General features: G+C 36.0%; 1 protein-coding gene across 2 annotated transcripts in view; it reads right to left on the minus strand.

The window, feature by feature from the left end:
• The window catches only part of LOC145690857 (uncharacterized), a 109487-nt gene that overhangs the window by 36550 nt on the left and 48461 nt on the right, over nt 1-24476 (minus strand). For both annotated transcript variants that reach the window (XM_081766222.1, XM_081766223.1), the window contains exon 5: nt 21080-21289. In XM_081766222.1, the coding sequence (XP_081622348.1) occupies nt 21080-21289 (210 nt within the window). The remainder of the gene's footprint in view (nt 1-21079; nt 21290-24476) is intronic.

Consider the following 24476-nt stretch of genomic DNA (forward strand, 5'->3'; position numbering starts at 1 on the left):
CATTCAGGTGTCCATACGTACAAATCCTTTGTTATTAGTTCATCATAGGTATAAAAATAAACGTACTTATATGCAACCCGCATGACCCTGTGACTCGGCGGGTTAACATAAATGACAGGCGCTATAAATCACTTGAAAGCGAAAAAGTAAAAATTATCTAAGTAACAAAGTTTATTGCGTTCCGGGATGACCGCAGCGAAGCGGGGCGGGTTGGGGTGACCGCAGCGAAGCGGGGCGGGTTAACATAAATGACAGGCGATATAATGTTAACATTAGTGCAATCTTCTATGGTTTTTATCATATCACTTGAAAGCGAAAAAGTAAAAATTATCTAAGTAACAAAGTTTATTGCGTTCCGGGGTGACCGCAGCGAAGCGGGGTGAACGCTGCTAGTGATGAACTAATAACAAAGGATTTGTACGTATGGACACCTGAATGGTCAATTATCTCAAGACACTGGTAATTGAAAATTAAAGTGATATGATAAAAACCATCTAGGGTCCACATCCTAACAACCCCCCAAAAATGAAAGAAATCGGTTCAGCCGTATTAGCGTGATGAGCGGACAAAGGATTTTTTGTACGTATTGACACCTGATTGGTCAATTATCTCAAGACACTGGTAATTGAAAATTAAAGTGATATGATAAAAACCATCTAGGGTCCAAATCCTAACAACCCCCCAAAAATGAAAGAAATCGGTTCAGCCGTATTAGCGTGATGAGCGGACAAAGGATTTTGTGCGTTCTCTTTTATATATATAGATAGATTATCTAGAATGAAAATGAACAATAAGTTTGGAAAATAAAATCCAATCTCTGGCATGCCGTACTGGTGCTTAAACCACTGTGCTTTCAGCCCGCCCACTGTTCAATACTTGGCTTAAAAAATAAATAAATAAATAAAAATAAAAAATCACATTAATTTCGTAAGGATTTTCATGTCTTATGTGTCTTCGCTATAAACAAGGAAACAGTGATTTTACGGTAAGTTGCCTGGCTTTTTATTACCTGCTTGATTTTTCACTCACTTTTGTTGCTTAAGCTTCTTCACGATTGTTGGAGATATGTGAGTTTCAATCTAAAAGGATGATTTTTCAAATTGAACCATCCGTTTTTGCTTCACACTGATCAGACAGACACCCAATGTGAAATAACAAAGCAATGTTATCAGTTCAGTGGGGTGTTCCATATCAACCATACAGCACTGCTGGAAACTAATTCGAAGTGTTCTAGGTTCCTTCACACAACAATGTGCACGTTCCTCGTATCATGTTTGTGTACCTTTACGTTTCATTCGAACAGTCTGCTGTATTGGAAATGGTGCTTTTCCATTTCATACAGAGCACACTACTCGTGGAAGTCCACACAACTGGTGCAATTGGAAAAATTCCATAGCACTTACTTCTAACAACTTTTCTTTTCGTATCCTTACTAGTAATGGAGTTGGTCTATGGCTCGTTAGATCGATGTTAGGCGATGGTATATTGATAGATATTATCGACTACACAAAGATTTAACCTTTATATATTGGACAGGGATTTGAACGAAATCGTAGACTCTCACGTTGGGAGCCCTGGTGACTCCCCTAATTATCACAGGGTAATGATAAGCTTATGGAACACTGATTCCAACGAGGTAACACTTGTGCAATTCCCGCCCTATTCGTATAAGAAACAAGAAAAAAAACTAAAAATATGAAAAATAAAATCTGGGGGACCCTGGCAACCCTTAAAGCCACTCTACGCTGACAAAATGAAGCTAATGTGTACGCAATACCTTGTGATAACAATATATATATATATATATAAAATGGTAGCCATTGCTGCAATACAAAGCGAGATAAAAATTCAGAACGAACTTCCTATAAGAACGCCCTCTACATAATTTTCGAAGACTTGTTGCAGATCTTCACATTGTCGACCCTGGTGATCTATTTAATTATCACAGTCCTATTATGAAAATGTTTGAGGAAACATGCAGTGTTTTGTACATGGAACTATCTGTAAAAGCCTGTCAGATTTTGACAGGCATTATACAGGCGCCTGTTTCGGCGAAAACACATGTTAAGAAAATATTACTGGCGCATTGTCTTCAGGTGTTATGCATGTCGAAAAAAGTATTAAGCTTCTGTTGGAAATTTTGCACGGAAACACGCGTTGTAGAGCCTGTACATTAAAATGAGAACATGCAATGTACACGTAGTTACTCACATGCAAATAAATAGAGGGAATATATGCATGTAAAGTACCTTGAATGGATTGTTGATAACATTCGCAATACAGTAAGAATAAAAAGTACAAGGATGGTGCCTGTTTATCAACATGTAATATACATGTGTCACATTCGCATTACATGTAAATACCATGTATTAGCGTATAGCATGGAAAACGCATGATGTAGAATATATTATTTTACATTTATCATTTTCGTGTACATGCGAAGTGTGTAACTCCCCTATGTGCAGTGTACAGGCAATGTACAGGTGAACGGGAACATGCAATGAACAAGGTTGATTGGAGTGAATCATTAATATTACAGTTGTAGGAAACATGTAATATTCAGGCACCAAGTCTCCAGTTTGTCATGCACATATGCAAGGTCCTGACACATATATAGTACTTAATGCGATGAACTTTACATGTATAGTACTATATTACTCCGCTAACACGTCCACTAATTCGCTAACACCTGTATTTCCCATGTATTTAACATGTCAATTACATTTTTATCAAATGAAAAGCAGCTATCGTCAGATCCTCATGAGGTAACGTATATATATGTCAACTACATGGAATATGCCGGTTACGTACATGTCTTTCCACTCTCTACATGCTGTTTACATGCATTTTTCACGTTGCAAGGTTGCAACCCTATCAACATGAAAACTACCTGTTTCCGTGAAATGAACATGCAATGATCGTGAAAAAATCGATACCTGTCTCATGCGTTTAAAAGTGTTCCATTTTCAGGCGCATGTACAGGCCCTTGTAAAAATATGTCTGTTTATGCATGTTTCACAGGCGCCTGTAAACTACCTGCATTTTCTGTTTGAGTCACGATTCATCATCGTTGGACAGCTTATGGAACAGATTCCAGCGAGGTAACATTTGTGCAGACAAGTTCAGTGAAAAGATATTTTGTCTATACGGAACTGTCCAGAAAATAAATGTAATTTTACGTCAAAAAACTGAGACTCAAAAATTAGCAAACTTTGCCCCTCCCCTATTCCTCCATATAAGCAACAAGTACTTTTGCAGGGTATTAGCGTGGGGTGGACTACTTCATTGCTTAACATACCAATTTTTATGATTGTACCGCCAAAGGAGGAATAGGCTGCCCAAAACAAAACCTGATGCAAAAAAATACAAACTTGACCCTCCTCCCTATCCACCGTGATACCCCCCACATGCATAAAATGCATGTTGGCGGCAAGTGTTATCCTTGAGGAACACGTTGATACCGAAATTATCTTCCTAGCTTAATTAGGGGCTCATCTATTTAAGGTTTAAAGCCTTGACGCAGAAGCTGTTTCCATCGGCGTTTAAAGGTTAAAACATATTTCGAATAATAAAATAGAATGGAATGGGTGGGGGATTAACGGGGACGTCGAATAATAAAAGTTGTACTTAAAATCAAGAAATACAAATAAGTAGAGTAGTGTTTTTTTTTAACATTTGAAAGAACGGAAAGATCTTGTTTCAATACATACTGTACAGAGCAGGGTTGGAAAAAGGTTTTTAAAAAAAGTGTGTTTAAAACATGAAAACGGTGTTCAAAATGTTTTAAACGTGTTTTAAAACAAACACGAAAAAAAAAAAAAACATGTTTTAAACATTTTAAACAATTTAAAACATGATTTTAAACACATATTTCAAAATCGTGTAATGACTTATTTGTTAAGACTTTTTTCGTAGTTACTTGAAACCGACCTTTTCATTTATTTTATCCTGGTTAAGACTACACTGTGTTGGATACATAGATCAGTAGTTTTTAACTTATATTTCATATCACGACCCTCTTTTATTACACTTTCTTGCCAGTGGCTCTCATAAGTACTTTCTTGGTTGTATTAAGCTTTTAGGTATATTTTAAAATTTACCTACTATGGAGATTGCAAACAATCTATCAATATACATGGTGAAACAAAAGTCCTCACCACCTTTGTGCGTTGAGAACGGGTTAAGGGAGAATGATGAAACTTGGAAGTGGTCTGGCACATCAGATGGTGCTATCAAGCATCATAGCAGTCATCTTTGGTTGGTATTCAAAATTTCAAATGCAAATGGAATCATGTTACATGTTTTAAGGCTAGAACTTTACCAGAAATACGTTGTGCGGTTATTTTAGCCCTAAAACAAGTCATTTCGGAGTTACTGCTTCTGAAAGTTTCTTTGTTATACCCTTAGGGATTAAGCTCGTGTTTCGTGCTACATAATGCAAGGCATTTTTTTTTCAGTTCTCATGGACCCGTATTAATACGTCAGGCGACACAGAGGAACATACAATCATGATTCTCTGTATAAGATGTGTGAGATCTGTGATTCTCTTTTGATACCAGAGGATCGGGTACTTCAAGATCTTCAGTTACGGATTTAGTGATCTGGGAACTGATTATCGAAATACTGATGGACACATATAGCATAGTGCAGAGGCGCGCCATCTTTTTTTTTTTTTAGAAATATTCTGGAAATTTCTCCTTCTGAATTTAGCAGTGAGGGGATCATTTGATCCTGCAGCATAGCTTGATAGTTCTTCCCATTCATTATCCCACAGAAAAAAAAAAGAAAAAAAATGGATCCCATATGCGAGTGCACCATAGACCCTATGCCACAGCACAATATTACCACAAACCAAAAAAAAAAAAAAAATCTTCGAAATTCCCAATTTTACGCATTTTCTTTAAATCATTAGACACCTCGTCTCCAGTTTATGGTTATATCTGGGCTTCCATAAGAATGGCCTCGCTTAAAGTTATAGGCTAAATGATGCAGCTAAAAGGAGAATCACAATAACTCAAGATTTTATTAAATAAAGATGAGCCAAAGCAATGTGTGCTGCAAACCAAAACATTTTCCAAGTTTAAGAAAATTGCAATATTGACTGAGCACAATTCATGGAAGTGACAGTAAGAATAGATCTGAAAGGGCACGAACAAATGTCTTGATCTAAAGATGTACTCTTTTTTTTATTTGCATATCATCTTTTGTAATACAACTAAATAAACAAATAAGGCTGAAGTTAATACTTCTATTGACAAACTATTCCTAATGTATGTTTGCAAATTTCCTTTAACTTCTTTTCCTTTGTAATACAAGCATCATCTTACATATAAAGTACAATTGTAACACACGTAATAAAAAAATAATAACCATGCCATACAACTAAAAATAAGCGATTCTGTGGAACCTCTAAATATTGAACTATTTAAAAACAAAAACAATCTACTCACTTATTTTACAAACATATTGAAAAAATACGATATGAATGTTCATATAGATGCAATATTCATTTTTACTGACACGCTAATATTACAGCACTGAAGTGTACTTTAGTTTTTCAGATTTTGATTTAAAAAAAAAAAATGCATAAAAATGACACTAAGGATAAAGAAGTTACGAAAAATATCTTGGTCCACGATTTTTTTTTACTTGCAGATCATTTTTTGTTATACAATTATATAAGCTAAGTTTAACACTTTTATTGACAAAGTATTCATAATTCCAAATTTTCTTTACCTCTTTTCGCTTCTGTAATATAGGCCCTTAACATTAAAAAATATCGGCATACCATACAATTAAAAATAAGAGACTCTATAGAGCCACTAAATATTGAACTATTTGAAAATAATCTGCTCACTTATTCTACTTTTGAAGTGAATAATTCATATAGATGCAAAATAGATTTTTACTGGCACGTTAACATTTCAGTATTCATGTGTATTTTTCTTTTGCAAACTTTGATACATAAAGCCATTACTTGCAAATACAGAAGAAAAAATACGTACCTAGATATAGATAAATAAATTGTAAGCACTTTAATTACAGGAATCTTCCAACACTATCTATATATATCTATCTTCCATAGTATAATAATAAACCTTTCGTTATCTGTTTTCCGTAAGATAATGGATATTATCGTATCCTTCCCCATATTATTTAATGTTACTTTTATATTTTGTTCTCTCTATACGGAGTGTTACAAAAATGTATCCATATATTTTGGAAATAGATTCCTCCCACCAAAACAAACACAAAATGACTCAGTTCCATTGTCCCGGCAAGGCTGCCTTTCCGAGATATACGAAGCCAAAGGTCCAACTTCAGTGAACCTTTATAATGATGCACGAGTTGAATGTTTGCCAGCAAATACAAAATGAAGCACCAATTTTACACTATGCTGGTCCAAATCCGTGTGTATAACAACAGTAGATGTAATAATAATAATAATAATAATAATAATAATAATAATAATAATAATAATAATAATAATAATAATAATAATAATAATAATAATAATAAACAATGCAATGGGACTGAGTGTTGCCAACTTCAAGCAAAATAAAATTTTGTTAATTGATACTACGTTGGTTTATTTCACAGTTTGGGTGCGTATTGCAAAGTTACAATAATGTGTGTGAAGCACGTGACACAGTGTTGCAAACTGTGGAGACGACAGGAAACAGTGAACACGACGAACTAAAATACCGGCTTCAGAGCAGAAAAGAAAGGTCAATGCGTATGCAACACGTGAGACCACCGATACAGTAATCTCCTGACCATTAATACACGAGATAACACGTGGAGAAAAGTACATGACACTTTCATTGTGTTAACAGTGTTGCTAATCGCGAACTTGTACATAATGTTACAAGGAATACGACTTCAAAGCTCGAACAATAGAATATTGACGTGACGTCATACTTCAAGAAGGCTGATTACTTGATAGGTACAGGTTGCAACACTACGTCATAAAATGTTACATTATTCTCTTCAACGTACACTAGAAGTGTACTCGTAGAATGCAGTATCCTTCGTTCTCTGAAGTCGTGTTTCTTGTGACTTTACTTGTATCTAAGCTCGCAATTAGCAACACTGTCAACACGCGTCATGTACTTTTCTCCATGTACTATCCTCATGTATTGATGATCAGATCAGGAGATTACTGTAACAAGAATCTCACATGTTACACACGCATTGGCTTTTCCTTTAATACTCTGGAGCAGGTATTTTATTTCGTCGAGTTCACGCAGTTTCCTGTCGTCTCCACAATTGAAAACATTGCTTCCTGTGCTTCACACACATTACTGAAAGCTTGCAAAACGCACGAAAACTGTGAAATAAACCAACGTAGTATCATTTGGCAAAACTTTATTTTGTTTGAAATTGACAACACGGTCAACCCCATCGCATTATTGCTATTACTATTACATGTATTGCTATTATTGCTATTACATGTATTGTTGTCTCAGACATCGGTTTGGGGCAGCAGAGTGGAAAATGTAGGTTTCATTTTGTATTTACTGGCAAACATTAAACTTGTGCGTCATTGTATATGTTCACTGCAGTTCGACCTTTGGCCTCGTGTATCTCGCAAACGCAGCCTTACCGGAACAATTATCATTAGTAATTTTCTATTTGTTTTATGTAAGAAATATATTCCCAAAATATGTGCATACGTTTTTATAACATCCTGTGTATGTATGAAGGCCTATTTCAGTGCTCTATATAAAGCTATTCCAGTAAACACTGTTGTTGATTGAGGTGGGTTTAAGGAAAGACAGGCTGCCAGCCATAGCAGGGTAAAGATCGCTCGTCATCGTAACCTCTGCGAATGACCCTCGTCACGCTGCGTCATGGCCAATCTTTTGGAACAGCGTTACGCCATCAAATTTTGCGTGAAGCTCGGTAAATCTGGGAAAGAGACTCATGAAATGATCAAGACGGCGTACGGTGATAACGCCATTCGAAGATCGAGTGTGTTTGAGTGGCACAAGCTGTTTAGGGAGGGGAGACAAGAAGTTGAAGGCGCTGCAAGGTAAGGACGACCTTCGAGCTCCAAAACGGAGGAAAATGTTGCAAGAGTGAAGAATTTGCTGGGCAGTGACCGAAGATTAACTGTTTGCGTGATTGCCGATGAACTTGGCATTGCTAAAACCCAAGTTCACGAAATTGTGCACGAACAATTGCAAATGAGGAAAATTTGTGCAAAGTTGGTGCCGCGAGTGCTGACAGGCGAGCAAAAGGACGTTCGCAAACGGATCTGCCAGGACCTTCTCGAAGAAGTGGGTGAAAATCCAAACTTGTTAGACAATGTGGTGACTGGGGACGAGACGTGGACGTTTGAGTATGACCCTGCGACCAAACGTCAAAGCGCGGAATGGCACACCCGAAATTCCCCACGCCCCAAAAAGGCGCGCATGACGAAACCAAAAGTGAAAAGCATGCTCATTCGCTTTTTCGATTCACAAGGAGTGATCCACAGGGAATTTGTTCAACACGGACAGACTTGTCAATGCAATTTTTTATCTCCAGGTCCTGGAACGGCTGAGGAAACGCATCGTCCGCGTCCACCCAGCCATCGCCAACTCCTGGCGATTGCATGACAATGCGCCGAGCCACACAGCCTTCCGAGAGGTGGCGTATCTGGCCCAACATAACATTGCAACCTTGCCTCAGCAACCCTACAGTCCCAACCTTAACCCACCAGACTTTTTCCTCTTCCCCCGCCTCAAAACCACCCTGAAAGGGCATCATCACAGCTCGGTGGAAGCATTACAACAGGCCGTGACGAGGCAGCTAAACAGCATTCCAGTTTCCGCTTTCCAGGAAGCGTATGAAAACTGGAAATCCCGCTGGCAGCGGTGTGTGGATGTAGGAGGATCATATTTCGAAGAATATTAAGTGTTATTTCTGTCAATATCTTATTTTTAATTGACTCAGTCCTACTACTTTAAGGACTGACCCTGTACTCTGAATAGAGTTGTCAGTTTCAATTGTGCAGCCTTTTCTTATATATATTCTATATATTCTTTTGTCACTTATAGTTCAAAAAAGAAGCCATTACTTTCAACATTTTTAAATTAAGTAGGCTTGTACAACATGTATAGACGTTTCACATTTCCAATATTTTATGCTAAAACTAATTTCTATATAGAAATTGCTCTTATTTTAACTCGTGACTTCGAAATATTCTTCCATTCACTAGCTACTTCGATTTTCTTAGGGTATTCATTCATGAACAGGGATTTTGCTGTTAAGTTCCTTGAAAACGGAAACTAATTTTGAAGCCTTCTCAGTTCCTAATCTATTGCGTATTTTTGAATGAACAAGTCCGAACGATGAAAAGATTCTTTCAACTCCAGCTGATGATGCTGTTGCTGTATGGAGTTGATAAACTATATCAAGAAGCTCGTTGCTAATGTATTTCCTAATCGACAACCACCACGTCAAAGCTTTCACATTCTTCAATGCGTAATCCGTAAATAAATATTCTCTGAAGGGTGGCGATTTCGCTTGATAATTTAAGATTTCAGGTATTACAGTAGGTTGACACGCTACAACATGTTGCATCGCTTGATTATGCTGGTCTTCATTTAGACATTTCCCTTGAAATCGTGGATCTAAGAGATTAGCTAAATAGTGAGCTGAGGTCATGGCCATATTAAATCGAGTTTTAAAATGTTCAAGTACTTTCTTACTGTCTTTAGAAGAATCGCATTCTTTCTCTAATTCTGTTTGCAAAGTAATCCAAATTTCCGTTGCTTCCGAAATTGTGCAAGTGTTCTTCTGAACTTTGTCTAAAGCATCAGCAATTTGTTTTAACTTCTTTACAAAAAATTCACACTTCTCTTTCAAATTCATGTCATGTACTTTTGAAGATATACTTTGATCTATTGCAGCCAGGTTGTCCGTACACACTTTTGATAATATATGCCAGTTTTCTAAATAGGATTCTAAAGAATCAGCTAGCGTGTTCCAACGAACGTCTTGGGGCAAAATCAATGCTTTCCCTCCTAGTTGCTTATACTTACTGGCTGCAAAATGACAATTGCGGAAATACTTTATCACCTGTTTGATATTTTCCTTTACACCAGGCACCTCGATATCACGTGCTAACAGATGGAGTAAGTGTGCAGAACAGCCATAGGTTATTATATCAGGTGAATCAAGTTCTTCTGATTTTGCAAGCTCTCTTCTCATTTTTGACATATTAGAAGCATTATCAGTCACAAAACTTCGAACAGTACAGTTGAATTGTTTACAGTTTTTTATAGCATTTGTGGCTAGGAGCAGTAAGTAATCGAAAGAATGACTATTATCTGCGGTGTCAATAGAATCAATTAAGTGTACTGATTCCTCTCGCACATCAGTCACAGATACACAAACTATAGGCTCGTTATGTATGTTGCTCCAACCATCTAAAGACATACATACTACTTTACTATTTAAGTTCTTCTTAACATTATTCGTGACGACAGTGAACACTTCATCAAGTAGCTTATTTGCAACCTCATGTCTGTTTGGTGGCCGATATCCTGGACGTAAACTGTTGACCACTTTTAAAAATTCAGGGTGCTCAACAACACGAAATGCCGAATTCGTACTGAAAATGAAGCGTGCAATTTGAATGTCAAGTTCTCTCTTCTCAAGTTCGGAAGTTCGAATTACAAATTTTTCAATATTTTGTAGAGTATTATGTTCTCGCATAATAGAGGGCTCAGCAGATGATCTTCTTTTATTCAAGAAGCTCTCTAACTCAACATCGCTATCGCTGCTTTGATTTTCAAGTGAAGCAGCTGATGACACTGGAGTAACAGTTTTTTGTACACCTTAAAAAATAAATAAATAAATAAATAAATAAATAAAAATAAAAAATAAAAAGCAGAATGTTGAATTTCTGATATAAAATAGTGATAATTAATATTTTATTTTAATATCTTTACTATGCGCGACATTACGCAAAATTATTTCCTCTTATATTAGATTAAAAAAAGTAATACAGAGAATTGCTTCTAATTAATTGAAGGGCCCTCTGCAATAACAAAGTAAGTGAAAAATGGAGGTTTTGAGTTACAAAGGTTATAAACTTAAAGTGCAACGTGCTAATTAACACGAATAAATTTGTGTATATATGCCTATGGAGAAAAGTGATGTAACACTTGGTCTGTATTTTGGATCATAAAATGGCGAATACCGAAAATGTGGAATAATAAAAAACGAAGGTGGAAAAGTGAGCATTTACCTTGTTATTGCATAATCCAAACTAATGGTGAAAAGAAAAAGGACAGAAGGATCACATAACAACGTGACAACGTTTATGTATCACAATACACGAGAATACAAAATGCCAATAATCTGAGCGTTGTAGGCAACACAATCTGGAAACTGCAAAGTTCTGAGTCCATTTTAGATTCAGAATCCCTGAGCACAGATTTAAAAAGAAAGAAAGAGAGAAAAAAAAAAACATTAGCTGTGTTCCATACGTTCTTGTAAAACCGCTGCTTGGCAAGAGTAACAAATCATAACAGAGCTTCCACATCCTTCTCTGGATTCTTGATACCCGGTTTGAATGGTTTCTTAAGGAATAACAGAATGGCGTGCAGTGGTGATGCCTGCACTGAATAAGCTTTTCCTCCTACACCATTATACGTTCACAAAATTGACACAGATCATTGGGGAGGTTTCATCCCCTTCCCCTTGACCGATTTACTAGTAACTTTGAAAACCGGATTCAGATTAGATATCCGAATTAGAAATCATGACTTTTGATTTTCAAATCCGAAATATAAAGTCCAGATTTAAATCTGAATTCGGATATCCGAAATTCGAATTTTTCAAAACCCGAATATTCCAATATCGGTAATTTTTTGACAGCACTGTTTGAATTTCCATATTAACATCGAAGAAAAAAAAAAACACTGCATTTCGCCCTGATTTTGCTATATTTCTTTGCCAGAATTTACAATTTATCTTTCTCTTTCATCCCTTTCGCTTCTGTCATTCTGATTCGACTGCTTCGATTTTGTCCATTTTAAAACAAAATGGTCAAGTATGTCTCCGTACCAGTGCTTTCACTCGAACTGTTGCCTTCTCTCGTCTTCTGGTGCTTGCTTCACTAGCCGCACACAGCGGCGTCTTCTGTTATCTGCATCGGGAAACGGTGACTCGGTGGAGATGAATAGTTTCTTTTTTTTCCGCAAAAGATGCTTCGAATATGCACTAGAGGTGACGGAAAAGGAAAGTAAGTTCATACGCCTTCTTTATCTACGTTTTACCAGTAATCGAGGTAACTCGACTTACCTTGTTATTGCAGAGGGCCCTTCAATTTCTTTAGTAAATCATATTGTTACTTTTGTAATTCTCTTCAGTTAACTAATTTATTAAAAACGGTTTTTGCGATCGCAGATATCTTTTCGCGTCCTTTTTGTTTCTTCTGTGCCGTAAAATATGTATTTCCAATCAAAATTGGTTTGAGATTAGAGAATGGAAAACATCCCAAGAATCCTAATAACCGCTGAATCTTACAATAAGAAATCTATTCCGGCACAGGGCCTGCAGGCGTAGGTAGATTTCGAAGCATTGTAGATTTTAAATTAACTTTTCCTGGATAAGTTAAACAACAAATATTTGATAGGCATAGCCCAAACTTCCGGACTGATTTTGCGAATCTTAGAAAGGGTTGAAGTTTTACCCCATACTACTTCTGTGCAAAATTTAGTTAGATTCTGTTAAGAAATGCAGGCGATAACCTATATTAAACATACAAACAAAACAAAAAAAAAAAAAACGGGGGAAGCGCTAGTCACTATACTCCGCAGTGGTTTGGTCAGTTTTTGAAAAGACTCAATTTTCTACCCCGTAATAATTTTTATCTGCAAAGTTTGCTTGATTTGGTTTAAGATGTGCAGCAGATAGCGTAAGTTAAATTTCGAAGTGAAGGCATAGCTCGAAAGAGACCGAATTTTTACTCCATAGTATTTGTTTGCAATGCTTTGTTTGATTCGTTTAAGAAGTGAAGTTGATAGCGTTAATTAAACATGAACATAGAATGTTTGGGAGCTGTAACTCGTCAACCCCGACACTCACTTATTTGACTCATCTTCGGAACTGGCCAAACTTTTATTCCATACTATTTGTGAGCACAGTTTGTTCTGATTCGATTAAGACATGCAACTCAAAGTGTAAGATAGTACAGAATGCTTGGGGGATGGGTATACCCAAACTCCTGGACCCATCTGAGCCATTTTCGAAAATAATCAATTATTTTACCCATATTGCTGGTTTGTAATATCGGGAATGCGTCAGCAAAAAGTGGAGCAGGGTAAGGGGTATATTGCTATTTCCATTGGGTCATTTTTCGGAAAATACAAGATAGTACAGTACTATATATTTTTAAAGGTAGTACAATTCCGTTCTCTAAATTAGCATTACAGATTGATGTGTGACGTCACTTGGTGGATATTTTTAATCAGTTAAAAGCATTGAAAACACATGGTATTTAAACAATACTATTTTTAAAACACTAAACAAATTAACCACAGGAATCTGTAATGAACACTTCTCAGAACGGACAGTGCAAATTTCTGCGAAATCGAATTCACCAAGTGACGTTATACGTCCATCTGCAATGAAAGTGTTGAGGGCGCAGCGGTACTACCGCAAAATATTGCATTTTCCGGAAGACGACCCGATGGAAATAGAAATACCTAACAGCTATCGTTAGCCAAAAATGCGTTGCAGAAATGCTGATTATAAAATAAAAACATAAAGGAAAAGTAACCGCGTTTGAAAAAAATTAAACAAATTCTCTGTGAAATTGCCCATCTAGGTTAAGTTTATAAGAAACATACTGTATGTACTTCGTTACTTATGCTTTGAAGTAATAAACGTTTGAAACAAATTATTTAAAAAAAAATAAGACAAACATTTAATTTATTTCAGGAATGTGCAAAACAGTATAAAATCGTGGGCGCCTGCATCCACCATTGTTTCAATTAGGCCTAAATGTACTATTATTAACTTGTAAAAAATGGTTAGAAACTTATTTTGTACCGTTTAGTGCAACATTCCTAACTACAGTTTGTCGTATGTCGATGATAATGCAAATCTTTTACGAAATGAACCCTCACTAGCAAAAATTCAATGTAATAAAAACAAATTAAGAGGAATAGAATTAAATACAACCAAAATATATATAACCAGACGGCTGAAAGAGAAGAAGTAAACCCAGAAGAAGATGGATAGAGGGAATTCCAAGAGACGATCTAAAGAACAGAGCCGTAGCTACGAGGGAGGGGGCGAGAGGGGCAGTGGCCCCGGGCGCTGATAGCAAGGGGGCGCCGAATGAGCAAGAAGAAAGGAAAAGTGTTGGAAAGAAATGAACGACGTGTCGCCCCGAAAAGGCATTGATTTCCTAATAAATCAATATTGTTGTCAATTTGCAAAGACAAATTTTCTTGCTCGCTCCGCTGCAACCCAAACATTTCAATAAGAGTCACAAGTTTTTACTTATTACTTAAAGAAAGTTGTTATGTATGATTTGTTAATGATAATGTGATATACAAGGTGCCGAGTAATGTCTTATAGTGTAGACAGTAGGAGCGTTTTCAAAATCAGAAACGGTCAAAATCTGAAATACGTCTTTTGCATTTTGATGGTGATGAGTTTACTTCCGGTTAATCACGGTTTTCTACTCAATCGGATTAATTAGAACAGCGAGAATGAAGGTATGAAAATGAGAGAAGTGAAGAGACAAACGCAAACTGCTGTTTGCGTGAAAATATTAAATATGAAGGTAAACAAGGAGAATATTAACATTTTCGAACTTCAAGCAGTTGTAAAATAGGAGCTTAAAGGGTCAGAACTTAACCCAACGAATTTCGTCTTTTCCAAAGTCTGATTTTTTAAATTCCATTGACATACGAAATACTTCCCATTTGAATGATTTATTGCGACCATTCCTCCATCAACTACTTGTATCGCCAAGATGTTTTTTCTTGTGCATACGTATCTAGTTGTGCGATATTTTTACCTAATACGAAAATAATTGTAAATTCCCATAACTGTTCTCCAAGTGAATTTGTATACAACCAAAAGTAGTTTTTTCAAATTTAACAGAAAGGTGAAAATAAGACTCTTGAAAACAGCTGTTTTCGTAAAAGAATACATAATGATCCCTTTTGTCTGTTGCAATGATTGTCCAAGCAGCTTGATAAGAATTCAGCGTAGCATAACAACTAAAGCTGCATCTTATATGTTATTTATTTAAAAAAAAAAAAACACCTACTTGATAAGGTGATTGTAGAGGGGCGCCGAATTCTACTTCTCCCCGGGCTACGATATCTCTAGCTACGGCTCTGCTAAAGAAATTAGACATTAAAGACTGCAGTGGATGGAGGAGAACCAAAAGTGTTAGGGAGCCCAAGTCCCTTCAAGGACTGATAAATAAACAGTGGAGGGGCACATTATTTTCACACTGTACTAATTTATTTATTATTATATTATAGAAATATTATTTTGGCTGGGTCACTCAAGAGCTCCGGTGAGGGGATTGCCCCCAAAGACATGTTTGAAAGAAACATTGTAAGTAAATATATAATTGGAACATTCCTAATAGAAATAAAATTGTTTCACTTAAAAACGATTTTATGCACCGTTTAGTGCAATATTTTTACCAGAAATATAATAATTTGACTTAAAATTGTTTGTATACAGGATGAATTTGTAATATCCCTAATAGATCCTAACATTGAAACGGCGAAAGCTTTCGAAATTTTGTTTTAGTAAGAAAATTGATACCGTGATAGGGAAAATCATGAGGCGCTATGTCACCAAAGAAACAGTGTTGCCAGCGTAACACAGTAATAATTTTTCAAATGGCAGAACGGTACTAAAATGGTAACTTCAAATTGGGTCTTCAATGTTCCCTACTCTATCTTCTTGCGCAAAGATAATTTGAAAAATCTTCTAGTTTCAAACATTTCTGGGGTTTCTTGCGCAAAGATAATTTGAAAAATCTTCTAGTTTCAAACATTTCTGGGGTTTCTTGCGCAAAGATAATTTGAAAAATCTTCTAGTTTCAAACATTTCTGGGGTGGACGGTATTACAGATTCATCCTATATATACCGTTTAGTGCAACATTGATACCATAAATAAAATAGTTTGATTAATAAACGGTTTTTATATAGCTTTTAAATTAATTTTTGTTGGCCATATTGGATTCAAAGAATTTTTTAAAAACATATAGACTCTATTTAATATTTTCGTAGTCCACTAGCGATAATGCACCTTAATATATCAAATTTCGTTTTTGTAGCACCAGCAGTTTTGGAAATTACTTTTGGGTGCCCATATCGGATTCAAAATGCCGACCTTCTATTTCTGTAAGCTATTACTAATAACGCACTTGTTATTTGTTTTTACCTAATTTCATATGTGTAGCACCAGTGATGTAAAATGACATGACCATTAGATTTAACATGCCATTCTTTGCACCATTTGACTCAAATAACTGTATTGCTATCGAAATTGTACACACGTGTGAATAATTTTTACTCAATTGGTCACCTGGAGGAGGGCGAGATTTTAGTTGCAAAATTTAATTGCTATTCCGGAACACTGATGCTAATAAAATTTTAAAATAATAAATTTTCGAAAAATAATGTTTGAAGCACATTTCATGTTGTGCTAACTTAGAATATTTTCTGCAAGCCTATGTAATTGGTTGTTTTTTTTTTAAAGACAATAATTGTATTGAAGAAAAGTAATATTTGGGGCTTTAAGAGCACAATGGATCCAAGTCAATTTTCAATAAGGTTCAGTTTTGCTTAGCAAATGAATTCTATTTTGAAACGTAATATCTTCGTAGTCAAGAGTCCGAAATAAATTAAACTAAAACCATGTGAAAGGACGTGGGCTAGTTTTATATGACAGCCGCTAGATATGGGATGTAAGGGGGAGGGGGAAGGACAGCTGCCCCATGCCCACCCTGAATTTCAGATTTTGGAAACAGTAAAGCAGTTTTAGAAACCTTTTGACAAGCAAAGTCCAACAGAACAAGTTTGAGATCCTTACACCAACTAAATACGGAGGAAATACAGATGATCAAAATTGGAAAGTTGCTTAGGCCCAATTTCCAAAATTTTAAACAGGCTCGAAACTCGAAAATAGAGCCACCTTTGGAATCCTTGGTCCAAAAAATATACAAAAGGGAAATATAGGCCTATGGCTCCATACGGCCAATGGAAATGGGACTATAACTGAACAACATCTGTATTTATTCGGTGTAACGACTTCAAATTCGTTCTATTGGACTGTGTTCAGCAAAAGGTTTCTAAATCTGTATCACTGCCCCTAAAATCTGAAATTATGAATACGGAGGGAGGACAATCTCTAAACAGACGCCCCTCTCTAACAGCAATCATATAAAACTCGAGATTGCACCTTGTCACGTAGTTTTTCTTTCTTTCATTTCGGATTGGTGGTTGCAAAGATATGACGTTTCCCGTCGGTGTATTCTTTCTGACACACCCTGCATTTATTTATGAGCAGGGATGGGAAAATTAACCCTCGTGTTCCCCCGTTTCATCAACTTCCTTGTCTAACGGTTGTCCTATGAAGCTCTAGCCCACATCCTTTCCCGTGGTTTTTGTTTAATTTATTTCGGACTCTTGGTTACGAAGATACTACGTTTGCTGAGCAAATATGAACCTTTTTGAAAATGGACTTGGATCCCTTGTGCTCTGAGCCCTCCACATATAAAAATATTTTTAAAAAAGCTAAGTTGGAGCCAAATTTATCCTGATATCCAAGTTTGTTCGAAACGCATAAAATTAGTTTGTTTGGTTTGATTGATTACAGTTTTGCATTAGTAGCAAGGCTATATGAGACAGGGCTTATTCTTTAAAATGGAATCCGAACCACTAATTTTTAAATTTTACGTCGAATCGCAGTCAAAATCTATACAGCAAATTCCGGACGTTTCGTGCCTCTACCATCAAAATTTAATGTTAAAAGACCGAAAATTGCGCCTCCTAACGTGGTGCATACATACAGACAGACAGACGAACAAAATAGTCCCAGGAGCTTCAATGACGTTCGACAGTGACGTGACATTAAGGGTCTTCACTAGAGCGAAATTAAACTACCGCTAATTTTAGAGTTTTTCTGTAATATCTCCAAAACAAATAAAAATATTCGAAAAGCAGAAACGTAGTGAACTAAACAATATGATTTTGCATGTGATACCTTTACCACAACTCACCTATCTGCTTTTGGTATGCCGCTATTTACAGAACCCGCAAAAAGTGCTAAATTTATCTACAGTTGCAAATAGAAAACAGATAAATTACGAAAACGATTACAGAAAAAAACTAAAATTAGCGGTAGTTTAATTTCGCTGTAGTGAAGACTCTTAAGTATCACGCTTTAAGTCAGCCGTGTGCAACAGCCAGCCCGCGGGCCATATGAGGCCCACCAAACCCTGCCTTCCGGCCAGCTGGTCAGTTATTGAAAACAATAATTATTATAATTTTTCTTTCTTACAAAACCCGTTAAGAGTGAATTGGAAATTTTCCATCGATCACACATTGAAAAACGTGGTAACGCCCTGAAGACAAGCACTTGGCAAGCGCATGTACTTGGGGGAAAATTCCCTCGTTGTAACGATTGCTAGATGTACCGTCAAAGTGCTAAATACATTATTCTGCTCCTCTTTAGTGAGTAAATATTTTGGTTACCAGTATAACTGTTGTTTTGTGTTGTTGTGATGTAGATTACGATGAACATGTTCCATCATTTAATACTATACTATTCAATTGTCGTGAAAATATACCTACAGTGAAGTCCGAGACGCCATTTAGTGCTCTGTGATTGGCCCGCCCACTGATCCAAGTTGCACACCCCTGCTTTAAGTGATAGTTACGCGGGTGACTGTCATACCTTGCGTTTTATTGACTGGTCCCTTCAATACAAGTTATGCTAGGGAGTGTGTATAAGGAAATTTAGAATGGAGGTAGGGAAGGGGGACGAAATAAATTTTTCATAATACAGGGTAGCCCAAAAGTAGGAATACAGTCCCGTACTGATCAGCTCGCCGTATTTCATATCATTGCTTATTGTTATCAAACAGGTAGACCTAGCTTATTTATTATTTGTTCTTAATGTCTTTTTACCTATACCTTAAGTCCGGAACAGCCGTTCAAAAAAACCCATAAGCTAGAATGTTATACTTGATTAATGCATGGGTGTATAGCTACTTTTGGGCCACCCTGTATAATGAAAAAAAAAAAAAAACTGGTTATACAAAATTAATTCTTACCTGAAATTACCGGTTTAAGCTCGACCACATCATGGCGTTAGAATCATCAGAATCATTCGGATCAACACTTCTACCACCTGTTTGGGTTTCCAGTTTTTTCACAGCATTGCGTTTTTCATAATGACGCTTCATTTATTAAACTAAACCAACCATTTCTTTCTTACACGTTTTGCAACGAGCTCGTAAGGTCGTTTTCTTATCTGATGGAGTTTGAGTTACTTTAATATATTTGCTCCAAATGATATCCTTTTTTTCCCTGTAAAACTCGTTTTAAATGATTTCAAATTGTACGGAGACTTTAACCAACATGTACTGTACCAATGAATGCCTGCAATATTTTAATTTTAGAACTGCAATTTAGCAAAGAACCCTTTCTTTGTTTTCTGAATACAACGCATAAACTTGGTTCCATGATAATTCTTTTGTTTATTTTTTAATATCAGTTCTACAAATAGTCCAGCCTTCGACTACGACACTTTCTCACAAGTTACCTGATAAGTGTTTAAACAATACATACGCTAAAAGCAAGTGGAAAAAAAGACAAAATGAACTGTAGATCACCACACTGACCTGCTGTAGTCACGAGAAATCTAAACATTTACAACCTTAACAGTTTACCCAGTTCGTTGTTTTGCCTTTTTATCGTTTTAAAAATTGCTTGAACAATAAATGCAAGGAAAACAAATGTCAGAGTCATCAAAATTTCATATATTAGCTTTTTTTAAAAATTTTTGAACTCACGTAACTTTCTACATTTACTCTTTTTTAAAACTCAATATTTAGTACACTACAGTCAATAAACAGCTCTTCTTAATCCGGTTGCTAGCAACCATAAACAAAAGGGAATCGTTATTATGGGAAAAGAAAATTACAACCTTGAAATATAAATTCACAAAATCAACATTAATTAGTGTAACATTATAAATTATTTCTTATTCTTCATTATTAAGCCCGATATACATGAATCAAAAAATGTATATAAACAATCAAATAAATATAAACAGGGTGTCTACTAAAATTCCAAAATGAAATTTCGTGACTTTTTCGTGACCTTTTCTTTACCAAATCACAAAATTTCCTAACATTTTCAAGAGCGAATTTCGGTGCGAATTACGCCGAATTTTCATTCATGCGATAGAAACTTACTTTGCTTGCGATTTGGTAGCGTCTAAAGCCGACAACAGACATTTTTGGTGGTAAATTTTGACGTTTTATAAAACAAAAATTTCCAATCTGTACTTACATTTGTACAGTTAAAAAAAAATCGTGACCCAAAAGCTAAATTTCGTGACGTCTTCGTGACTTTCGTGGCCGTTTTATGATTTCGTGACATTCGTGACTTTCGTGACCGATAGACACCCTGATAAATAATATCGTTGCACATTCTCACAGGAAGAAAATAGCCTTCTGAATGGGATAACTTTTTGACAATTTTTTGGGGCAATTTTTTTACAAAAATAAAATAAAACAAAATAAAATAAACATATCTTTAAAAAGTCTTAAAAAATACACGTTTAAAACAAAATGTTTAAAATGTATATCAAATTTGTTTTAAACAAAATCAATTGTTTGAAACAAGTTTTAATCGTTTGTTTTAAACATTTTGTTTTAAACAAAACAACCCTGGTACAGAGTAACATTTAAAATTAAATTTTCCGATTAAACTCCTTTTGTTATATCTTATATCAATGAATAAAATAGAATGTTTAGTAGATAGCTATGCCTTCTAACAGAAATTATAATATGGAAATTATACTTACGCTGCCTGTCCGGCGGTGGTATCAGTTCATCCCGGACATGATTAACAGGTATAAAAGGCTCTCCTCCCCCACCCTGTGTAACCTGACTATACCTCTGTGCCAGAAGCTCAATGATATCATTCACCAGCTGGAAGACTTCCTGGCGCCGTCGCTCTTTCACACGGTTATACCACAGAGTACCTTTATAGCCGAGAAACATCACACACACACCTGCAAAACAAAATATCAAAACGCATTTATTATTTATGACGAGACTCACTAAATCCGTCTTTTTGGGTTTATACAACCACTTCATTCAACTACCGAGTTTGCTTTCACGCAGTAAATTCTACATTAGGAAGATTTCAGAACATATAGGCGTTAACGTGCAAAGGTAGTTGCTAGTCCTATAATAAAATAAAATAAACCCGTTTCAGAGAGTCCCAATCGAAGATGAAAACTATGCTGATGTAGATGAATCGTTAGCGTTCTCGCCTGCTGAGCTTGGATCCCACGATCCAGTCATTTTCACTGAGGTTCCAACAAAGTTTTCCTTAGCCTCACCTAGGAAATGGCAGCCATCGAAGAAAGAAAGAAAAAAAAATAGTTTTTGCTTCCAAAGTAAAATTTCTTTCCGGTTGTACATGGAACACTGTAAATACATCTTTATTAACCCTTCTAAATTCTGGCTTTTTAATGGAACATTTTAGACTTCCAGTCAAGCAGCTAGAGCATCATTCATATTTATCCTGGTTCGTACCTCATTCTCTTCAGAATAAAACGGCCTTTCAAACGGTACTATTAATATTTCCATATCGTGTCCCTCAGGCGGAAAATTTTCGAGAGAAATCGGGATTTTTCGAGTATTTTCGAATTTTGAGCCTCTCTCGACACATCTGTATTAATACACACATCTCAAAATCAACTGAAAAGTACTAAAGGGTGTACAAAATTTCAAGGTTCTATCCTGAATACTAAGGGTCTGAGAAATATTTACCAATGAGCCCCACAATACCCCAGATTACTCCAAAAGACCCGGATGTAATATAAAAATTTCCTGAAACATCTCTATTTATCCTAGGATCATGGTTCGTCCATTATTCTCTTCAGAATAGAACATCTTTTCAAACGGTACCATTCACATGTCTCCATCACGTATCTGAGGCAGGAAAACCGTGAAAAAGGGATTTTTGTTACAAAATATCCCTTTTTTAACTTTTTGCCCTTCACAACTCCTCTTTTAACGCAGAGATCTGAAAAATTTGAAAAACAGTAAGGGGTGCACTGAATTGCGTGTGCAAAATTTCAATCTTCTAGGTGCAAAAGTAAGCCCGCCAAAAATAATGCAAGTTAAGTATAACAAAAAATACTTTAAAAAAGTTAAGACGTCATCACACCCTATGACTCGACGCAGAAAGGAATAAAAGCATATGTAACGCGTTCTACAATGCCTGTTGACTGTAGAAAAAAAAAAGTATAAAGCTTTATTGGTACTTTTTTAATCGAATAAAGAAGACATTACTTTAGTACCTATATACGAGGGCGGGGTGAAAAGTTCTCGTCCTGACCCAGAGATGACACTCCAATCTGTAAAATTTTATTGTTCTTGCCTGGGGGCGCTTTTCAGTTTTTCGTGTAGGCTCATTCCATGTCAAATTACCCAGGCCATGTCACCCACCAATTCAGATTATAATGGAACTTCGTGTACTGTTAACACTACTAAGGTGTGAAGGCCTGTAAAATTTTTCCGAAATCCTAATAGTTTGTGAGAAATACGAGACCAAAGTTTCAGAATTTCAGGCATCCCGGTCGTTCTCGAGGCTATCTAATATTTCGTAGAGCTTAATACAAAAATTTATATCTCAGTATCTAAGCAATGTACCATTCGGAACTTCCTACCCGAGGTTTATGTAAGTCTGTAGATCTAATTTAAAAAAACATCACCAAGATTGCTGTACATTAAGGGTGAAAAATGCGCCCTTACACTTCAACTTTAACTTTAGTGCCCTCATCTTGGAGCAGGAAACAGATGTCGATGAATTTAATGAGTGAATATGCCGTCCGGCAAGCAATGGAAGTTCTGAAGAATAAATGAATTTTAGCTATTCCTGAATTGAGAAATGAAAAACAGCTGAATGAAGATAAATAGTAAAGAATTTCTACGTTGATAATGAATATTCCAGAATTCTACCTGGAAAAACAGTGAGTATTTCAAAAAATGTACACATGGAGAAGCGATTATTACTTGGGAATAGAAATGGAAAAAAGCCGGCTTTTTTGAATCGATGGTTTTTTTTTCACATAAAAAGCCGGCTTTTTTGGGGAAAAAACGAGAATTTTGGAAATTTTGGCTTTTTTCATTTTCATGATTTTCCTATCTAAATAGCTTTCTTATAGTATGTTCTATAGTTAGATAAGAATTCCATGACTTAAACGCCATATTTCGCTCTGAAATTCACCATCAAGATGGATGGAGCACATGTTTTACAAATTAAAGCTAACATGAAGAATGGAGTATTTGAGGGCAATTTTAGAGGCTATTTAACTTTATTTTAACTTTTGAGTTATCGACATTTTTTTCTTCTCTAGATCATTTTAGTTTGTCATCCGTGTTTTATTTCTAAGAGCTTAGTACTCCAGCTTCAAGCGCAAAAGTTAAAGTTACGTTTTTCTATATATCCGTCAAACCGTACTTCACATTTCTGTTATACTGTAGCTGTGCAATGATTTAGCAATAATTTTCCGGATACAACGTTGAATATCAATTTATACAAATAATCAGTAGCGGATTTAGAAAAGTACTTTGGGAGGGGTTTCTTTGATTGTTTCGTTTTCTAAAAAGTCCTAATTTTATTTGGGGGGTGCTTGAAGTTTATGAGTACCGGCATAACTAATATTTCGTTTCGTTTATATGTTTAGCAATAATCTTCCGGATCATTTTATACTGAGAATCAGTGGCGGATTTATAAAAGTATTTTGGGAGGGGTTTTTCTTACTAATGTTTAGTTTTTGTAAACATTCGTAATTTTTATTTGACGGGAGCTAAAGTTTATGAGTAAAGGCATAACTAATAGATATTTCGTTTGTTTTAGACATTCCGTAACTTTGGGGAACAGGCTTCAGTCCGAAAGACCACCTCTCTAACCTTCGCAAAACCGTCACTGCAGGTAATTAGTAATAATAACGATTTAAAAACAATAAGAAAGGAAGTCGGCCAACTCACAGTACACGCACTATTTCTACATTCACAGATGGGATGAAGAAAAGCTTTGTCAGAATGGTCGAATGCTGGGTTGAATCCTGGACTTCCTGATAGAAGCGCAAAAGCTAACCACTCAGTCATGTTTGTTGTGCAATTGTATTTATCTTAAATATATTCCGTAGTCCTTTTTTTGGTAGGGGGGGGGGGGGAGTTCCG

The sequence above is a fragment of the Thermobia domestica genome, chromosome 7 (genome assembly GCF_964235325.1).
Source record: "Thermobia domestica chromosome 7, izTheDome1.hap1.1, whole genome shotgun sequence".
NCBI lineage: Eukaryota > Metazoa > Arthropoda > Insecta > Zygentoma > Lepismatidae > Thermobia > Thermobia domestica.